Raw genomic sequence first — 20,728 nt, forward strand, 5'->3', positions numbered from 1 at the left:
ATGTTTATGTATCCGAGTTATGAACAGATAATCTTCAGTCATGAGAGACATTTCAAACAGCCTCGCCCACCCGTCATCGGCAGAACACGGGAACAGAGAAGGACACGAAGGCCTGCACAGCACCACCAACCAGTATGACCCACCTGCCGTACGTAACAGTCCGTCCAACCGACAAAGTGGACAAAGCCGCAGCACGTTCTTTTTTTCGGTTCAGGTTTTCTCTCAGGATAATGCAGGCCTGGATTCGAGTCCTGGCTCTGCTACGAGTTAGCCACAGAGCCTCATACGAGCCCCTCCTTCCCACCTAAGCACCAGGTCAATTCTTCTCCCACCCCCACTAGGTTTTAGGAGAAAAACAAATGAGTTCAAAGTAATTTAAAGTGCTAGATGGTTCTGTGCAAACTGCGAGGTGCTGAGGGGTGATGGATAGTTCTGCTAAGGCTCAACTGCTCTCAGGATTGAGGCTTTTGATGAATCTACCCTTCCCCTACTCTGTCGGCGAAAGCCCCACCCGAGATCCTCCGTGGAGCTGCAGCGGCCCATCAGTTTCCTGAGTCCCACGTAAGAAACTACACCTTGACTGCCCGGTGCTCTCTGAGAAGGAGCTCACGCTGGGTCTGCTGGGGTTCCAGGACGCACAGAGAAAGCCTAGTCCTGTTCACCGTCCTCTCCCTCCCTGAGGTCTCCAGAGGACGCTGGAGAAGGAACCACAAGACTCAGCTGAACTCCCAAGTACAAACTTTATTTCTATTACAAGGATGTTAGTAATTACAATAATAAAATAAAAAGAGAGAGATGGGGGCTCTGATACTTGGTTTTCAGAGCAAATCACGGAGGTTACTTAGGCCTTAGTCCCGATCAGGGCAGAGCCCAGCACGGCCCTGGCAGGACAGGGCGTGCCTCTCCTGAGCCACCAGAGGCCCCAGAGACAAAGGAGCCGTGCTCCCCCCAGAAACAGAAGGCAGTGATGCCAAACGCCAAAGCAGGTGAAGTCAAAGCCCCATGCACACTCAGCTCCCGCTCGACTCATCTCCAAAAGCCTGCTCCTACCACACTGCACTACTGGCTGAGCACCCCCAGAGCTCCTCCCCACACGGCAGAGAGGCCCAAATTCCAGAGTGGGGAGGGCAGTGCACAGGGGCCGTTACCCAAAGTTCCCAAATGTAGGCCCCCACAGGGAAGAGAGCCACTTCCCTGGAGGTACCGGGTTCCCAGAATCCTCTCCTCTCCATCAGGACCACAAAGCACCGAGGAGCAGGGGTGACAGTGTGTCAGAAGGAGGAGCCCTGGTGGGCTGAGAGGCCATAACTTGTATTTCTGTGCGGCCAAAAGGCAGCAGCTAAAACTGAAACATTTCTCAACAGCCTCCCTGCTGACCCTCCCTCAACCCCTAAACTCCCACATCACAATCTCAAAAGACACAAAATGGTCATAACCTAGAAAAAGTTAAAATCCGAAAAACCTCCCCTGCCCACAGGGCCCAAGAAGTGTGGCCTGCACTGTGGCGAATGCTGCTGTGCAGAGAAGACGGAACCCCTGTCAGGTTCTCGGCGGATGCCGTTACTCCTCCTCTTCCTCCTCCGCATCCCCAGCTCCCTGTTGCTTAGGGGGTTTTGCCTGTTGAAAATAGAGCGCAAACAAAGGTCACAAGGAGAGAAGACAGTACACCTTTAAGGCCCTGAAAATGTCGACCTCCTCCAGAGAACCCTCCTCCCGAAAGCCGAAAGCGCAATCTTTCGGCCACAGCGGCCTGATGCCCACCTCTGACTTCAAGAACCGCACCAGACCCCCACCCCCGCCCTGCTCCGCAACGAGCATTTCGGGGCTGGATCCCATTTGTTACCTTTGCAGTTCTGCTGCGATAGCTGGCAGCTGCAGGGGAGACTCGGGAGTTCCTGCCACCTTCACTCCTAGCACTGCAAGAGAAGGACGGGGAAGTAGTTCCTGAGCTGCCTCCGAGCACGAGTCAGAAAACTCAGGAGACAAACAGCGGGAACCAGACATAAGCAGCTCTCTGAGCAGACAAATGATCAACTAAAACCCCACAGCTAGCAAAAGAACGTTTTGAAATTAGGCCATAATACACCTGAACGGCTGAAAAGCTCTACTCCCTGGGTACTGCTGCTTACCTTGCTCCGTATCTTCCCGAAGACCCACGGGGGAGAGAGGACACGAGGTTTTCCGGGTAGAGATTTTGAACGGGGTGAATCACTGGAATGTGCCCAGCGGCCATGTCCCCGTTATGGCTGTTTTGATTCCGCCCCCGGATGTCCTGGCTGTCCAAGTTGTTCAGCTTCATTACATGAGGAGGGCTTGGCTGGGAACCAGGCTTGGGGCCTGCCGTGGGCGTGGGCAGTCGGGTACAAGTAGCCATGTTGTTAATGGGTCTGGTGGGGGGAAGAGGGTACGTGGGCACTTGAGCGGCTTCCTGCTTAATGTCATCCATATAACCAGAAGACAGGTCTCCTGCGAAGAGAAAAGCGCACCAGCTTGAAGGAAAAGGTGGCTCTTGCTGTTAGCGCTAGACTCAGGCAGGCACAGAGAGTCTGGTGGAGCACAGCTGCCTCACACCTAAACCCGAGTCTCCAGGACAGGCCCGGGGCCCTTTGTCCTCGCTGTGAGTTACACCCGAGTCCCCAGATACATCCTCCTAACTATTCAACAATGATGCGCAAGCAAACCTGGAACAAGTAATTTCTAACTGGCTTTGTGGTGTCAAAAACGGTTTATTTGTCTAGGCACGAGGCTCTTTGATGATGATGATGATTGATGATGATGATGACTGAGTACCCTAAACAAACTTCAGTTAGAGGTAGGGGTCCAGGGCAGTCACAGTAAGGTCTAAAAAGGAATTATCTCCAAATAATCCACTAAGGAAACTCACAGCTAAATACCACTGACTACTAAGCATGTCTCATGGCTGTCCCCAAAGCCATTACCCTATAAACCTACACTCGAGACGGCTCAGTCTAACGTGGGCCCACAGCTAGCCCGGTGAGGCCCTACAGTGCTTGATAACTTAGGATTCAGGCAGCCCCCTTGTTAGAGCAGCCGATGAGAACAGTGAACAGGCCCGAGTCGGCAGCAGACTTGCGGCTCTGGCCCAACCCTGGCTAATACCCTGGTGTCTGACACGCCTCTTGGGCAGCTCTGCTGAGGTCTCTTGAGGCTGGAAATCCTGTCTAGGAATCCCCTCCGTCACATGGCTGTTTGCTGTGGCAGGGCGTTGGTCACACTGGTCCTAGTAAGAAAAACCAAAATTAGTATCTCTGGACTGAGTCATTTCCAGGAAAATGAACAGTGGGGGGAAAGGAAGGAACAGTGGGTTGGATGAACGCCTTTCTGGGGGGACCCGGACAAGCACTGAGAGGAAGTGCCTGGGACTAAGGAAACGCATCTAGAACGCAGCCATCACCCCATTCGCACCCAGGGCACTGCAGAAGCACTGTGTGACCTGTGCAGGGATCGAGGCAGGGCTGGTCTTGAGAGCCCCAAAAAACATGCCCATACTTTGACCCAAGTATCTGCATGATTGATTGTTTCAGTTTCCCATAGGAGACAACCTGCAGCTACTTATTTACTGTTCGATCCAAAAGCTTCTAGAAGTCTTTATAATACGAATGAAATGTGCGGTGGTCTAGCAACAACCAAATGGCACCAACCACAGAAATGACCCTGAACCCACCTGCAGTGTTAGATCCTCCTAACAAACAAGACTGGGCAGAAAATGTATTCTCCACTAAAAGATTGGAACCCCAGACAGCAAAAGCTGAAAAAGGACTTCAGATTGTATAGTCTAACTGCTTAATTTACAGATATCCCCAGGGAGGGTAGAGCTAGACGCCCAGGCCTCCTGAAATGCAGTCCCAAATGCCTCCAGGACAGAAGAATCCATCAGGTCAAAAGCAGCATGTGTCAGTGACCTCAGGGAAGTCTCATCTGAACCATTCTGGTAAGTCCCCCATGCCTCCTTAAATGGAGTCCTGCTCCTTGGTCCTCAGCGAGTGACATGAGGCTTCAGTTGCCAGAGAACAGAGAAAGTCAGACAGCCGCAAAACAGGGCGTGTCCAGGAGCCAAGTCGGTGCTGCATGCAGCCTAAAGGCTAAAGCGGCATTCCCTCCTCTGAAAGCCCCAGGCCCACTCACAGGATCAGTGCGGAGTGAAGTGGACGGGTCCTGCAGGGACTCTTACCTGGTGATGAAACAGCACCTCCTCTTCCAGCTGCACCCCACAGAATTCACAAGGGATGATGATGCTGTCCTCCATAGAGGGTAGATTGGCCAGGCCCATCAAAGTGTCTAACTGGTTATTGGTAGCCTGCCGCACAAACTTCTGGAAGATGACGTCATGGTCCTCCTCCACCCCTCTGGAGGAAGCGCTACCCATATTATACGGAGGTAAGGCACAGGAAGGGTTACAGCTTGTCTGTCTCAAAAAAAAAAAAAAAATAGGTTAAAGAAAAAATATATCCCTAAAACATTTTCTACAAGTCACAAAATCTTAGTATATGTAATACTGGAGAGAGGAACTAGAAGGGGTTAGGGGAATGCAGATGGAATACAATACTCACTTCTAAACGTGCCTGTGCTTTTTTTTTAAACTGTGTTCATGTGGTTATTCTTTTTAAATTAATTTGAAAAGATTCAAGCTTCTTCCCACAGCAATATAGTAACACAGGCCCAAATACTTGTTATCCTGTTGATGGATTTTCTTATGCTGCTCCCAAATGAAAAACTGCATGTACTCACTCAAATACTGTATTATTCCAATTATGAGGGGAAATATATGCTCCACCAAGAGCAAAGGGATGCTAATAGTTTTGGAAATGCTAGACTAGACCAAACCAAATCAGAGAGAGCAAGAGTGTTGAGGGGGAAAGTAGTTCTCTCCAATATGCAACCCTCAAAGGCTATTTTCTAATCATTCCTAAATGGCTAAGAACTTCCAATCATTAAAAAAAATATGACACCTCTCATATACCAGATATTAAGATTCAGAACCTAGGAAGCCCAGAACCTGTCCTCGCAAGTGGCAGGGCATCAGGAGACCACACCCCAGGGGACAGACTGAGAGAGAAGTGGGCACGGAATGTCTGGGGGGCACACAGGCGGGACCTCTGACGTAGCCTTTGGAGCTCGCTCAGGACGGTTTCTGGGAAGTCGCGTCGGAACCAAGTCTACACGTAAGGGGTCTGCGTTGTTGGGTGTGTTGGGGAAGGCCGTCCAGCTTCCAGGCAGAAAAAGTAAAGCATGAGAAGGACCCCCGAGCCTTCCAGGGAACCGTGAGAATCTGAGTACAGCTCCAGTAAACAGAACATGGCATGAGATGAGACGGGAGTCCAAGGTCGCCGGCAGAGAGGCACAGTACTCACCACGGTATGGAGGGCGCGAACAGGCCTACTGGAGTGAGCAGTGCTCTATCCGACACTGAGTCCTCAGACCCCTGTGTCAGTCACACCACGGTAAAAAAGACAACAAAAAAACAAACACCCAGCTGCTACTCCTACAACAGGTGTGTTTAAATAGTTTGCCAGGACCCACGCGGCCTGCAGCACCAGGCGCGCTCACGCCCTGACTCAGTGGCCACCCACCTGGTGGTCGATCAGCAGCTGCTCCGGGTAGAGCTCCTCACAAAACTCGCACGGCAGCATGGTCTCGTCGGCTGCACCTGGCGGCAGAGGCCACAATGTCACACCCGAATGAGCAAAAACACCTTGATTCCACCTCTGACGCCCCCCCGGTGGAGGTTTATATAAAATTGTGACTCCCTGTGATATTTCAGAGATGGAGCAATTGGTGGCACTGTAAATCCTCCAAGGAAAACTAAGAGACAAGCCCCAGGCGAAAACTGCCATTATGGAAAAAGACGTACTGATTGCCATTCCCTGAGCGGCGTGAAAGTAACTTACCCACTACTCTCACGAACATTTAAACGTGCGACAGCCCGTGGGCACCATCCAGTGCGTTGTTTCAATCCTCAGCAAAGACTTACGAGGTAGGTTCTCCATCAGCCTCATTTTACACATGGAGAAACTAAAGCTCATATATCACTGGCAGAAGATATCCTCGAAAAACCCTCCCAGTACAAAATGTCAAAGATGCCGAGTAAAAGCAACTTGCAGTAAATCGAATTTGTAAGAACAGTTTTAAACCCGGGCCTGCCAGAACAAAACGGCCTCGGGAAGGCTGCCGGACAAACGGAGGGCGGACTGCGCGGGCGGTGAGGAAACTCGCCGGCTAGGTTTGGGCTCTGGGCAGAAGACAGAAAAGGCTACGAAAGCAAAGTGACTAGAGTTTGGCCTTTACATGAGTTTGAATCCAAAATCCACATTTATGATTTTTAAAAACCCAAACCGAAAATCCAGGTTGAAACTCTGTCAGTAGCACCCCTAAGTGCCCTCAGGGGAACACGTCAGAACACACACACGAGCACGCACAGGGAGGGAGACAGCAAACTGCTGTGACTGAGTCGGCAGAAGCAATAAATAGCAAAAAAAAAAAAAATTAGATATATTTTCAGACAATAGAAAAGTAAGTATATTTAACAAGTTTAAAGACGGGTTAAAGAAACTGCAATATAAGTTAGGTATAAAAGATCATTTTGAAAATGATGAGACACGTTGAAGAAAAAAGAAACAGACCCCAAATAGAACAAATGAAAAACGTATAATTACTCAAGTAAAACCTCAATGGACATACTAAACAACACACTAGAAAGAAGAGAGGTAAGAGAATGCCCAGGACGCACACCAGTGAATGCATACATAACTGGAACAAATCAATGTTTCTCTTCCCCCCACCAAATCTATTTAAAAAAAGATAAAAATAGCAAAAATGGTGAATATAGATGAGTGGGATATAGACATCTGCTATACTATTCTGATAGTTTTCAAAAATAAAAAGCTGGAAAAAGAAACAAACGAAGGGAAATTTTATCTCATGAAAAACTTTCAATTGTATGAATTGTATAGTGTAAGACTTTTTAAACTGGAGATAGGCTAGTGACCAAACCCACCTACCCTTCATGTCGTCCAGATCAATGGGACCCTCCTGGGACTGGTCTGCCCCACACATGGCTGTCCAGAAGTCCTGTTCTACCAGTCTGGGGGTCCGGCCTTCGTTTTGCAGACTGAGGGCCAACATGAAGTCCAAGTTCGCACTGTCTTCACCACCCTCTTTGGGGGACTGTCGTCTTCTATTTCTTTCCTGTCTTTCTTGTTCTTCCACTGGGGAAAAAAAGAAAACCAGTTCTTAAGACACGTTAGAAATGTTGCCATGCTGTAGTTTAAGTCCATGCCTACAAAATGTTCAAGGTTCACAGGCATCTGTGCAGGAACAAAAGAGGCCCCGCCCCCCAGTGCTCACAGGGCTCCAAGTATTAAGTCTGCCGTGATGGAAGGCTCCACTACTATTCTGACTGTCCCATTAATAAGCAATATTATTGGGCTAACTACACGACAGGCACTGTACTAAACATTTTAGGTATATTTTCTCCATTGCAGTAGAAAGACAGAAAGCATGGGGTCAGGTTGCCACTGAATTCAAACCCCTGCTTTATCACTGACCCACCCTCACAAGACTGCCGGGAGAATTAAATGAGTTAATACATGTAGAGCACACTGCAAATGCCTGCGGAACACGGGGCATACTCAGTAAATAGGAGCTGTTTAATAGCACTGTAATCATCATCATCGTCATCATCATCATGAATCCTAACTATAGACAATAGTAATCCAATAGCAAAAAGATTCTGTTACTGACAACTACAAGAAAAATTAGGTGTTCTTCCTAGTGCTACCTAGCTACAATCAGACTTCTACAACTAACATCTCTCCGGCCCCAACGCCCCGTTCCCATTTCCCCCGATGGTGAGACCCTTCCAATCCCAAACACGACTCACCCAGATTATTCTGAACTGGAAAGTGGGTCGTCATGTTCCTTTGGGCGGCAGTCCTGCTATGGAAAAGGTCTGATTCCAAGGCTCGCAGGGGACTTCGGGGCAGCCTCACGGGTGGATCCAGAGACTGAATCTGTCTGAGGAGTTGGGACGCGATCCAGATTCCATCTTGACCCCAAGGCTCGTCGTAGGCAGTAGGAGGCAGGACAACCTCATCTCTCTTCTCCACCGCATCTCTCCCACAAACTTCAGGGTGAGTCTTCAGATCCTTCACGAGGACATTACGCCCACAACTGCCACATAACTCTGTCCGGGCGCCACAGTAATCTTCATGGTCCTTCAGTTTGAGAACAGAAAGTTCCAAATCGCAGTGCTGGCAAAGGGCAAGCCGTAGAGGACACTCAGTCTCCTGCAACACAGAGTAATGAGGCAGTTAACATGCAAATATCGGAGAGGCCATGTTTCAGTACAGCACAAGGAGGGCAAAAGTGTTCACTTCAATATTCTCTTCCAACCCTAGCTTCCCCTGCCCGCCGTGTCTCCCTATGCATTTAAGAGTCAAGGCTTCTCCCTCTGTCCCTGCTATCAGGTTCTACAAAGGGAAGAAAACTCTTAGAAGGAACCTGCTCACCCAGCCACCCTGACTTCTGGTCATTGGGGCACACATTACAGTAACCCCCAGTCAGCCTGATGACCCCCAGGCATCAAATAGCAAAAGCACAGCAATTCAGATAGGCTGGTCAGAACCCCACCAGCCTTAATTCCCACTACTATTCCAATCTGTCTTTTTAAAAAACTTTATTAGAAAAATGTCACTGATTTAAGTTACTGAACAGCAAATAAAGCAGCAAATAATTGGCACTTACTAGATAATATAGTAGGTACTTTAACAACCCTAAAAAGTGCTACTAACTCACCACACAGCAAATAAAATAAAAACATTTTTTAAAGGAGAATTTTTAAAAACTCCTTAATCTCTGCCTACATAGCCAAAGTTGGGGTGTTAAAAAATACTTTGTACTTGACTCTTTAGGATGACTGGTATATCACCATGCGAAGCCAGGAAACAGTTGGGAGAGAAGCCAGAAGAGCAGGCAGTTGATCGGAGGGTGTTTATGCAGCAGGTAGATGTTAGACCCAGAGAAACACTCATTATTATTGTTGATGTGGCCTCGCTCACAACCCCCTTGCTGGTGAGACCTCGTAAAGCATAGGTCACGTCCTTAGAAAAAATAATGAAGGCAGAGGTGCCAAAGTATTTATGAGACATTTATCCCTGAGCTGTGGGGTTATAAGTGATTCTTATTTTGTATTTTTCCTAAAATTTTCCATTGAATATCAATTACCTTTTAAAATTGTAAGTTAATAAGTCATTAGTACTTTCAGGGACATAGAATGAAAAGCACAAACCTTAAGTTGCATTCCTTGATAAATTTTTACATATGTAGACACATTCCTGTGTGTCCACCAATTAAGTAGTTGTTGGTGGGATTTTTTTAAGCTAGTAAATTCATATGCTCATTCAAAATATATGTGTGTGTGTATCCTCATTCCATAATGGAAAGTTTTATCTTAGAGACTAAATGATACTATGTTCTCTCTCACCAAAAGCTGAGGAATTTCTTTGGGTGTAAACAGCATGCTGGCCAAGTGACCAAGAAGTCAAAATGAAATCACAAGACGTAAGGCAGGCTGGGTGGCAAGGTCGTATCACACTGGCAACCCCAAGAGTGGCTTAGCACGCAGTGAGGCTGCTAACAGCCAAACCCCAGCACGAGAATGACAGACTCAGTCCCCAAGGGAAAGGCTCTGTGGCCTGAGCATGGGGCACGACAACCACCAGCCCAGTCTGGCAGCAAACAGTCAAAGCCTCCAACAGGCTTTGTGAGGCGATGAGCATGGAGCTGGTAGAGAACGGGGCAAGCGCACCGGCTTTCCGGTCTGCACGCGGCTCTGCACTCTCACTGCTGGCCCCGGGGTAACTCGCTCCCTTTATCGTGCAGGGGCACTAACCTCATGATTCTTTAGATGCCTCTTCTCCAACTTCTTGTTACATTTGCAGGTTACCTAGGATAAGCAGTGAGAAACAATACATTGGCTTTGTGACAACTTGCACAGTAGCAAGCATAACACGTTAATGAACATCTGCGACCTTGGTGGCTCACCTGACAGTGCTCTGTCGCCATGTGAGTCTGCATGTCCGATTTGGGGAATGGTTCCTTGCAGACAGGGCACATCCCAATGTTCCTGTGGCAGTGGATCTCATGGATGGTAAAGTTACACACAGGAATGTCTTTTTTGCTATAGAAATAGATCAAAGAAAAAGGCGACATTACTGACTGATCTGTTTGGTTGTGTCATGTGGAAACCTGTCCTGTTCAATCTTCATTCCCCATTATTTCCCTTCAGTGAATGTCTAGTCTGTTAGCTCTTATGATTGTTACTACCCCTGCTTTTCAAGAATTAACATCTGAAGGTTTGGAGTCTTCTGTGCAACACTCTTTGAATTATCAGTATTATATACCAACTCTAAAAGCTCAGCCTCACTTTCTAGGTGTCAGAGCTGATCACAACCAACAATATGAAGTCAGATGCCAAAAAGAGCTGAGCTGGGCTTTTCCGAAACCATCCATGCTCCAAAGCACAATGGTACACTCCAGGATTGTTAAAAAAAAGAAAAAAAAAAAAGCCTACCATTTATTCTCACTCTCAGTCTGAGGTTGGTTTAATATCATTTCAATTTTATTCCACCAAAAATGAAACCAGGCTGTTGGAGCTACTGCCTCACCCTCTGTGTTTGATCATTTGCAAAGTCAGGCTTTGATAACCACACTTCTATCAGAGAGGTCACAGCACCAGAGACCAATAACAGCAGCCTGTGCCGGTGGAGGCCCCACAGCATGCTGGCTATTACTACTCGCAACAAGAGCCACTTGTCCCTCCAGACATAATGCAGCTACAAAAGCCATACACGGGCAGACCTTCCAGCCAGCTAGGGCATATATGCCTATAGTCCAGCTACACCCCACCGTTCTAGGAAACCACTCTGAGGATGAGCTACCTTTATTAGAAAAATTAGGTATTAATTTTGACTACATCGGGCAAAAAACACCAACAGTGTTACAATCCACTGGAAGTAGCAGAAGGTAGCACCATGAATGAGACTGAGCTGGCAGGACCAGTGCCCTGCTGCCCTGCTTTGGAGCCACAGAGTTACTGCCTGGCAAACCCAGTAGGCTATGCCTATGCAGGGGGTCAGTGCATGGGGTGTCTAGGAATGTTTTATTAAACGTAATGAGCATGATAGGTGTTCCATTTGTGCAGCGTCTTGGGATACTGTCTTCCCACAACCCTACTATGTGGCTTTACAGTGATATTTTCTTGACAGAATGGCATATAAATCACATTCACTGCTGGAATTATTTAATGGTGTAGTTTTCCTGCTTCCAAAATTTTTATTTCTGTATTAGCCATGGAAGAAAAGCAACTTCTAGTAGCATATCCTTGTGCTTTGATATAAGGATCTTTGCCCAAATTTCCATTTTCTGAACTGAATTTATCTGGGATGAGGACATTATTGGGCCAAATACACAAAAAAGACTTGGAACTCTTCAATCGAGCCAGCAAACTGCTATAGTGCAACTCTTGTGCAGATCTAGCATTTCACAACTGGAGCGATGGAAATGAATATGTATCTTTTGTTTGTTTTTTAGAACTTTTGAACACTATATTGGATCTACCTCCAGTATGACTAGTTTTAAGTGTTTGTGCTTATACAAATAAGAAGTGCTATTTTTTTCCTGTCCCTGCAGCCTTTGAAAACAACTTTTTTCCTTTGCAAATTGTATCATGTTTTTGGTAGATTTTTATCAACTGTGGGAAACTAACCAGAGAACTGATGATCTTCCTTAGAAACAGCCCAGTCATAGGAAAGTCACAACACAAAACTTGCAGAAACATTTTCTCAAGGACTCAGGAGAGAAAAGTTGCCTGTATTCTCAAGTCAGATGCACTTAAAACAAAAAAGTCATCCCAGTGTAGGGTTTTACGAGTTTGTACTTCAGAAACTTGGCATTCCTTTAAATTATCTCATGAAATTTTTGCTAAAATTCAGTAATACAAGTTCACGACCCAGCATTTGTAGATATGGCATGTGAACACCTGGTCAGATATTAGCATTAATTAAACCATAGTGTTCTAAACTGGCCATATTAACACTCATAGTTGGATCTCCATGTTTCCCAGGAAAAAGAAAATCACTAAACTTCTTTGAGAAAAATAGTTAGAATGTCACAGTTCCACCCTGGCAGTTATGGCTTGGTGGATCGAGCGCTGGCCTGAAAATTGAAAGGTCACTGGTTCCCAACCAGGGCACATGCCTGGGTTGCTGGCCATGTCCCCAGTCAGGGGAGTGCAAGAAAGAGGTAACCGATAGATGATTCTCTCCCACTCTTTCTTTCTCCCTCCCTTCCCCTCTCTCTAAAAATAAGCAAAAAAAATAAAACGTCAGTTTCAGTACTGCAGTCATCAATGTAAAGTGCATTCGATGGTTTCTAATTAAAATTTTTCCAATTAATTTTTTTAAAGAATGTATTTATTTATTTTTAGAGAGAGGGGAAGAGAGGGAGAAAGAGGGAGAGAAACATTGATCGTTGGGGACTTGGCCCACAATCCAGGCATGTGCCCTGACTGGGAATTAAACCTGCGACCTTTGAGTTTGCAGGCTGGTGCTCAATCCACTGAGCCACGCCAGCCAGGGCAATTTTAATTTTTAAGCCAAACTGGAAAGAGTAGATGCTAGCTTTGGGATAGTCATTGGGAATGGGGAAATTGCCTCCCTTATGACCCACATGCTTTTCAAAGCAGGCTGGATGCCAGGCAGGATCACGCCCCCGGGCCAGGCTGGTATAAACGCCACTGCAGGACTGGACAAAAACAAAGGCCTGCACCCTTCCCCCAGTCACGTCCTCACTCACTTTTTGCCATTCTTTTTTAGTGTATGGAAGTGATTCCATCTCATGGCACACATAAAACTACTACAATTCTACAGCACACCAAAACATATATAATATTCTTTGCCAAGCTGACAAAAAAAGTAGGTATAATTTTGATTCATTCACACTGGATCGCTATTGTTGTATTGGCTGCTGCCATTTTTTATCTGACAAGGTAAGAAAAAAGGGGTCAGTGCCCCGACCCCTAAATAGGCAGGTGTAGCATCTTTTAAAAATTCTTGTGCCATACCATTTGAAAATTGCTGGTTAAAAAGATCTAATTGGAGATTATATCTAGGGGGAAAAAAGGGAGGAAAATGATCTTCTTAAGTGAGAAAGTAAGACCATTTTAACTTAAGAATGGAATATAGTCATTAATATAATAACTATATATGGGGATAGATGATTATTAGACTTATTGTGGTGATTTCTTCGTAAGGTATAAAAATGTTGAATCATTTATGTTGTATACATGAAACTAATATATTTTATTAACTACAATTTAAATATAAAATTGAATAAAAGTAAATTTAACAAGACTATACATACATTCAAACTAGAGGCACACAGTGTCAAAGGCCTAACTTTTTACTAAAGTGGATCTGACCACTGGAAAACTCCAATTTCGCAGTGTCACAAAGCCTGCATTTAAACAATGTGCCTATCTGAATGTCACCTATAATAAAATTTCAGGAAAAAAAATACTGCACGGCCCAAAGATACTCACAACAAACCGTTCACACCCTAGCCCGTCTCTGAAGCGGGATGCGCTCCGTCGCGCACCGCAAGCAGGGTCTCCTTCCCGGCGCTCCCCTTCGTGTCCGGCCCAACCAACCAGCGTTTCAGAGCAGGATGGCTCCCGTGCCTCCCGCTCCGGTCAGACTCCCAATGTGAAAGACCAGGACACGAACAAATCCATTTTCACCCAGCGACAGAACTGTCAAGGAAGCTCTCACGTCAGAGCTCAAAAGTGGCACCGAAAAAAAATCAACAGCGAGAGTGGGAAGAAAACTCAAATGGATTGAGGAAAACCATGTCTTCTTAACAGATTTAACTTCTGCTATTTCTCCAAAATTCCTAGCTTTCTAAGGAACCATTACTTTTCTATTAATTCAGTTTTTTTAACTGTAGGATATTTATATAGTGGAAGGCGCTATACATCAGTTATCATGGGAACCCATCACTTCAACGAAATGAGAGTGAGTAAATCCCACGACAGGCACACCTCACTTCCCTGCACTTCGCAGATGCTGCCTTGTTTACAGGCCAGAGGCGAGACGCTCCGCCGGCACCGAGACCACGCCGTGTCACTGCAGCGTCTAGCGCCAAACCCGCAGCCCCTGTGACGTACGCCTTTAGTAAAGACATCCTAAAGATGTGAAACGCATTGCTAGTGGTCATGTAAACTGCTTAAAAATAGTCTAGAAATGCATTTCTAGGACTGTAAAATTACATGCTCTTTCACTCAGTAATTGCACTCTTGGGATTATGAAGATTTTCATTAGAGTCATAAAATGGTACAAAAATGAAAACCATTAAAGATGTTTAAACAGTACAGTACAGCGAGGTGAAACACGGTACACCAGCAAAGTAAAGCAGCAGAGCTGTGTCATGACTGCGAGTTGCCTGTGCACAAAGGCCATGAAAAATTGGCAGCCGTAATCACTACGTAGGGTGACAACATCCTGGGCTCTTTTTCATAGTCTGGACAAAAATGTTCTTTTAACAGAAAGAAAAAAGTCTAGTTTTTATTTTACAGGGATACTCAGGATAACATATTGAAAAAGATCATTCCCTATATACAGGCCACCAAAATTTCAGAATTAAAACAAATTAAGGACCACACAATCATAACAAGGAAGAATCAAAAGCAGCTATCAGGTATGACTACAGAACATTTACTATTACACATTTTTACCTCTTGGGAAACCTTGAAAGATGAAAGAAAAGGATGAAAGGTATTTGCAACAATGACATGAAACACCTGCCTGCTGGTTTTGTTTTCTTTTTAAATTGAACTGCCAAAGTCATTCCACCAAACATTCCAACCAGACAAAATACTAATACACCGGCTTCCGACCTACAGATAATATCAAAATGTTTTAAGTGAGATAAATGAGAACACAATTTCATACATATATACATAAAACCTGCTAAAAGCCCCAAGGAAGAACTAGCAAGGTAAAAATAAAATTTCATTTTAGATAAAAATGAATGAAAGGCGCATCAAGAGTTCCAGAAAAATTCCCAGCGGCCTACCAAACAGTAAACACGACCAGCTAGAAATCAGTCCTTCAATATACACAACACTAAAAAGCTAAGTGAGACTTCTGTTCCCTAGAGCCACACTCTCCTCCCAATCAGAGGGCACTGCGAGAAATCACGTGCAAAAACCATCCTCAGTCACAACCAACTATTCCTCTGACTGGACCAATGAGTCTAACTGCAGCTCATATTTGGATGAGTACCTTAACTTTTCTTAGTGAACCATAGGAATATGTCTCTATAGCCTACATTTTAAAACCTGGAATTTAAACAGGGTCACTTAGATGGGAGGTCTGTGCTGGCTTAGTCAGCCTGCTATGCTAATCTGCTTTTTTCTTTAAATAAATTGCTTTCACTTTGAATAACCTTGTTTTCATTAGCTTTCCATTAACTTACCCTTTTTTAAAAAAACTCCCTTGGCATAGTTATTTATATAGTGTTCTAGGCTTGAGATCCTTGGGCTGATAAAAATAAGAGTGTCTTCACTGATACTAAAGCTATATGGCTGTTTTCTTATAAAATCACAGTGATGCTTGTGATTATTTGTACTACTGATTACTCTATCAGTAACAGTATAAGTAAAACCCAAATAAAGCTAAAATAGTGTTTTCAATGGCACAATATGATAGAGGCACAGTAGAAAAATAGAAAAAAAAAATACCCTATAAGGCAAGACACCCTCACAGTAATAAAATCTTTTTTTAAAGAAATAAAATCTTAATTCCATGCAGGGAAAAAATATTATGACCAGCAATTGCTCTGATTATATCCTACTTCTGCCAAAAGGCTGAGCAGAAAGAAATAGGAAATTTAAAAAAAGTAATTTGGCTCAAACCTTTCATCAATCTGCATCAAACTATTTCCTTTACTCAACATCTCTTTCCTTCTACCACAATTTGGTAAGTTAAACACAACACAAAGTTTTACTTCCTTTAGCTTTAAGTATGTGAATCACTAAAATAACAAGTTCTTGAGAAATCACAACCAGCAATCAGATTAGCTGCACTCCAAGTTTCATTTCAGCCAGGAAGAGCTGCTCTTTCTTGTCACTCACGTGAGTTAAAAACATCAAAATATACAGCTTAACATTCAAGACCATGCCCAGTCTTCACTGGCAGTCTGGAACCATGAAATGATAATGACCAATCTGTGCTGCTGGAAGACTTCTCTCTCCCTCTCCTTCTCCCCTCCCCCTCTCTAAAAACAAATAAATCTTTAAATAATAATAATAATAATAATAATGAAAACAGTTCAGCTGCTCTGGCTGAACTGCTCTCTCACTACGAGATGTAGAGCCAAGCTCACTAAACCTTGCTCCTAATCAACCCCAAGACCACCAGCCACCACAGTCACTCGGGGAAATCCTTGCAACATACTTTGAAAACATTAGTCCAGTCCAAGTATCGTATTACATTTTTAGTATCTTTTAAAAAAATGTATGATGATATTTTTCAGGAAGACAAAAAATAAATCCCCTCATTTACAGACGAGAAAACTGGGGCCCAAAGCAGTCAGTGACTTGCCAAAGGTCACTAACTAACTAAAGGCAGGAGCCAGAGCCCGGACTGCCAGCTTCCTCCTGTCACTGGTCAGCACACCGTGATACCCAAACTCACCGTCTTGTCAAATTACCAAAACAGACAATTTTATCCAAAATTGTTACAAAGGTTTGAGTCCCATATAGTTGCAGGACATATTACATGGCTCCCATTTTAACCTGCCAATAAATAAACCGACTCTTTACCGAAGCTAGTTTGTCCTCATTCCAGTAACATTCCTTGGATTTAATTTCTTACCAGTTGTCACACAGTCGGGTGTCCTGGTCATCTAGAAATTCAGCCATCTTAAGCTCTTCCTGAAAACTACAAAGTTAGAAGAGAGAACTTTCAATTTCATTTCTGCTTTAAGGATTACAAGCAAAACACAAAGGTAAAAAAAACTAGTGCACAGTATATATCACCAAAACTAGTGTATTTAAAGCATTTTATTTAATACCAAACACATGGGTTTTACACCTTCCTTTTATTTTTTAATTTTCACTTGAAAATAATCTGACTTGCAGAAAACAGCACAAAGAACTCCTATATACAACTCACCCAAAACATCATAAATAACGATAGGAAAATTATCAAATGTAGGAAACTAACACTAATACAATACTGGTGGTTAACCGACAGATGTTCAAATTTCACAAATCCTGTCACTAAAAACCCTTTTCTGGTTCAGGAACAAATCCAGGCTCGCATACTGCATTTAGTTATTTCTCCTTAATCTCCTTTGAGCCTGGGATATTTCTTCAGTCTTTCTCCATCTTTCCTAACCTCGTTAAGTGTATTGGCTAGTCATTTTGTAGAATGTCCTTCAGTCTGGGTTTGTTTGATGTTTTCTCATGATTAATGTGTAACTGGCAAGAACACCAGCAAAGTGATGTTTCCGTCTTGGTGCGTTGTATCAGAAAGCATATAATGTCACAGGCTTATTATCACAGATGACGCTAACCCTGATCACTTAGTTAAGATGGTATCTGCCAGGTCTCTCCACTGTACAGTTTTCCTGTATTTTTTAAACCAGGTATGAATGCAGAAGGCAAGGTGTGGCAATTTTATTACCAATATTTACTTTAGATTATTCCTTTCCATGATGCAAAAATGGCCTTATAAACTGTCCCCCTTTTGGGTACTGACGTTTCCAAACTAACTCACTTTTGCAAAACTCGTATTTATCCATTCAACATGTGAATTAAGATGCTGTGTGCTAGACAGTGTGCCCTGAAGTCACAAATACAAGTTAAAGAAATACAGTGTCTAGCCCAACAGATCAACTTGGTAAAAGAGAAAAAAAATTCGCAAAGAAACATATATACCTGAAGGTGAGTATTTTGATGGAATAGCACACAGACAAAGGGAGACGGGAGTGGAGGGAATCTAGTTTAGATTAAAGGGTGGTGAGGAACTTTCTGATAATGAAATTTAAACTTGAGACCTGAAGTTGGAAGAGCCACCCTGCAAAGAGGAAGTTAAGAAAGATAGCAGATGGGAGTGGGGGGGAATCCATTAATTAAGGCAACGGGCTTAAAAGGAAATGAAAGAGCAAGTAAACAGAGGTCTGAAGGAGCACAGTGAAAAAAGGCGTAAGACCTACCCAGCAGGGCAGCAAGAACACTGGCTACCCCAAACTCCACGGTATTTAAACTCGGAAGCCACGTGACTCAAGATTCCCACTCCGATAAGAAATGTAAGCTAGGGATAGGAAGCGCCTATCCGGGAAAACCAATCACGCTCCCAAAAGGGGGAAGCCCGCGTACTTTCCTGGGATCACTGGCTCCAGGTGCTCCGTTCCGTATTCCAGCGGCTACACCCAGGGCAGGACCCGGTTTTCTAGCTGCCGGAGGGGACTGGGGTCGCCGTGCAGGGTCCGGGACCCCCGTGAGGGTCCAACTCCGGCTCCGCCCCTCTGCGGCTGGCTGATCCCACCTCTCTGGGCCCCCAACTCCTCCCGCAGAAAACTGACAATATTCCCAACGGTCGCCAAGAGGAGTGAGCGAGCGAACGCCGGAGGGGCTGCCCCGCAGCAAGTCCACGACGTTGGGCGCCCTAGGGGGCGGAGCTACCACCGCGGGGTCGGGACCCCGGCATCACGGATTTCCTCCTGCCCCCTCCCCACAGCGCGTCGGCGCGTTCGGGATCCCGAGGGGAGAGGGCACCGGCTTCGCCAACAGCAGTAGTTAACACTCAGTGTGCGTTTATCGCAAACACTTTCCACGGGCAATCTTTATAATCCGGACCACGACCCTCCCAGGCGGAAGTCCTTGCCCCCATTTTGGAGACCGCGGAAGTCCGCGGGCACGGCCACCCACAGCACAGTTGGTCGGAGTGGGGACTCGAACCCGGGGCCCTGGGCCGAGAGCCCGCACTAGGCCACCGCTATCCCCCGAGTCGGCAGCTCGAGACTTGGGCCCAGCTCCGCCCCCGGGCGCGGTGGCCCAGCGGCGCTCCGGACGACGCCCAGCCGCTGAGGCCAACGCCGGGAAGGGGCGGCGGCCGGCGGCGCCGCTGGGGGCTGTCGAGGCTCCGGTTCCCTGAGGAGAAAATGCCGCCTCCACCAGCGGCCTGGGGAGATACCGCGGTGCGGGCATCTTTCTCCTTGGGGCCGCGACCCCCAGCCTCCAGCCCCCTCGCCCGCCCACCCCGCCCTCGGGGTACCGGCCTCCTCCCGAACTGGAGGCCGCGGGAAACTCCTCAGACTCGGGCCGCCGCTCCACTTACCCAGAACCAGAAGAAGGACGTCGAGCGGACTCGCGAGTCACCGATTTGGAGCCTCAGTCTGCCCACCGCACAGAACAACGGCCCCAGAGCCGCCTCAACATTTCCGACCGTCGCGGAGCAGTGCATCCATTGGCCAGGGACGGCCCCGGCTCTCGGCCCATTGGACAGCAGCGTTGTCGCTCCCAGGGCCCCGCCTTCTGTGCTCCGATTGGCTCCTCTGAGCTCCACGGGGGCGTGGCCCTCGAGGTCCCAGCCCCTGCACATCTGGAATGAGGGAGCGAGACCTGAGCTGCTCTGGGCCCAGGAACTGCCCGTGACACAGGCTAATAATATTTGCATGAATAATACTGTACAAACATTACTAATACGCCTAACATATTAAGGTAATTAATATCATTTGTTCTTTTGTCATAAGCCATTAATAGTTAGTAGTCGTTGTTTTTGTTATTACAATGTCCTCTTGCAAGTTATCTGGAAGGCTCCCGTGAGCCCTGGGCTTTTCGCGGTGGAGGAGTGAGCTATGGAGGAACAGGTTTGAGTCCCAGTTTCTACCCTTGCTGCCTGTGTGAGTTCTCTGAACTCCTCTTCCCTCATGAGTTAAAAATAACTAACTAAATTAATTAGATATAAGCAAGAACATCCTAGTTACGATACAGCAATTCAACATCATGATTTTATTGTATTGGCAAAATGTTCGTGCGATAGTGCTAAGAAGGAAAAGTAGGTTACAAAGTGTGATTTATTCACAAAAAGACCGAATATTTAGTTTAAATGGGCAGTATCATCTATGTGATTCCAAAAGTATGAAGTTCAAAAACAGGCAACATTAATTTAAGGTGAGAAAAGTCAATAATGGCTGCATTTGGAGGGTGTGGACTAAGAGGGAATATGAGAAAGTTTCCAAGGCCTGGAAATATTCTATAGCCCAATCTACAAAGTGGTCAACACTAATGTATTAGTTAATAATCACTACACTGAACACTTAAGATGAAATACTTTACATTGTTCGTTAAAGAGAACATACTATTCATTGTTCTTTTTTTTTCTGCTACATAATCTCTTGGAGATCTATTAATTATCAACATATCTATCTAGAGCAGGGGTGTCAAACTCCTTTTTTCCTGGGGGCCACATCAGCCTTGCGGTTGCCTTCCAAGGGCCAAAATAATTTTAGGGCTGTATAAATGTAACTACTCCTTAACTGCTAAGGAGTTGAAATTACATCCAGCCCTTTGAAGGCAACTGCAAAGCTGACGTGGCCCCTGGTGAAAATGAATTTGACACCCCTGGACTAGAGTATATTCATC

At 45.6% G+C, this 20,728-nt stretch overlaps 1 protein-coding gene and 1 pseudogene across 3 annotated transcripts; one reads left to right on the forward strand and one right to left on the reverse strand.

The window, feature by feature from the left end:
* Nucleotides 1-726: 726 nt before the first annotated feature.
* On the reverse strand, nt 727-19,559 carry TRAFD1 (TRAF-type zinc finger domain containing 1). 3 transcript variants are annotated; one of them, XM_045844319.1, is made up of 12 exons: nt 19,422-19,559; nt 16,953-17,018; nt 10,063-10,198; nt 9,911-9,964; nt 7,901-8,306; nt 7,020-7,226; nt 5,592-5,668; nt 4,193-4,426; nt 3,121-3,241; nt 2,130-2,466; nt 1,844-1,916; nt 727-1,617 (listed from the first exon to the last, which is right to left on the reverse strand). In XM_045844319.1, the coding sequence occupies exons 2-12, from the start codon at nt 16,997-16,999 to the stop codon at nt 1,561-1,563; spliced, it is 1,749 nt and encodes a 582-aa protein (XP_045700275.1). In that variant the 5' UTR covers nt 17,000-17,018; nt 19,422-19,559; the 3' UTR covers nt 727-1,560. The 3 variants fall into 3 exon arrangements, with proteins under 3 accessions (XP_045700275.1, XP_045700285.1, XP_045700280.1); XM_045844329.1 differs by having other exon boundaries at nt 5,592-5,662; nt 19,422-19,509; XM_045844324.1 differs by lacking the exon at nt 19,422-19,559 and adding an exon at nt 18,465-19,026.
* LOC123820245 lies at nt 10,529-11,446 on the forward strand (annotated as a pseudogene).
* Nucleotides 19,560-20,728: the final 1,169 nt, after the last annotated feature.

This window comes from Phyllostomus hastatus, unplaced genomic scaffold (assembly GCF_019186645.2).
Source record: "Phyllostomus hastatus isolate PE091 unplaced genomic scaffold, TTU_PhHast_1.1 phas_contig_1162, whole genome shotgun sequence".
Taxonomy (NCBI): domain Eukaryota; kingdom Metazoa; phylum Chordata; class Mammalia; order Chiroptera; family Phyllostomidae; genus Phyllostomus; species Phyllostomus hastatus.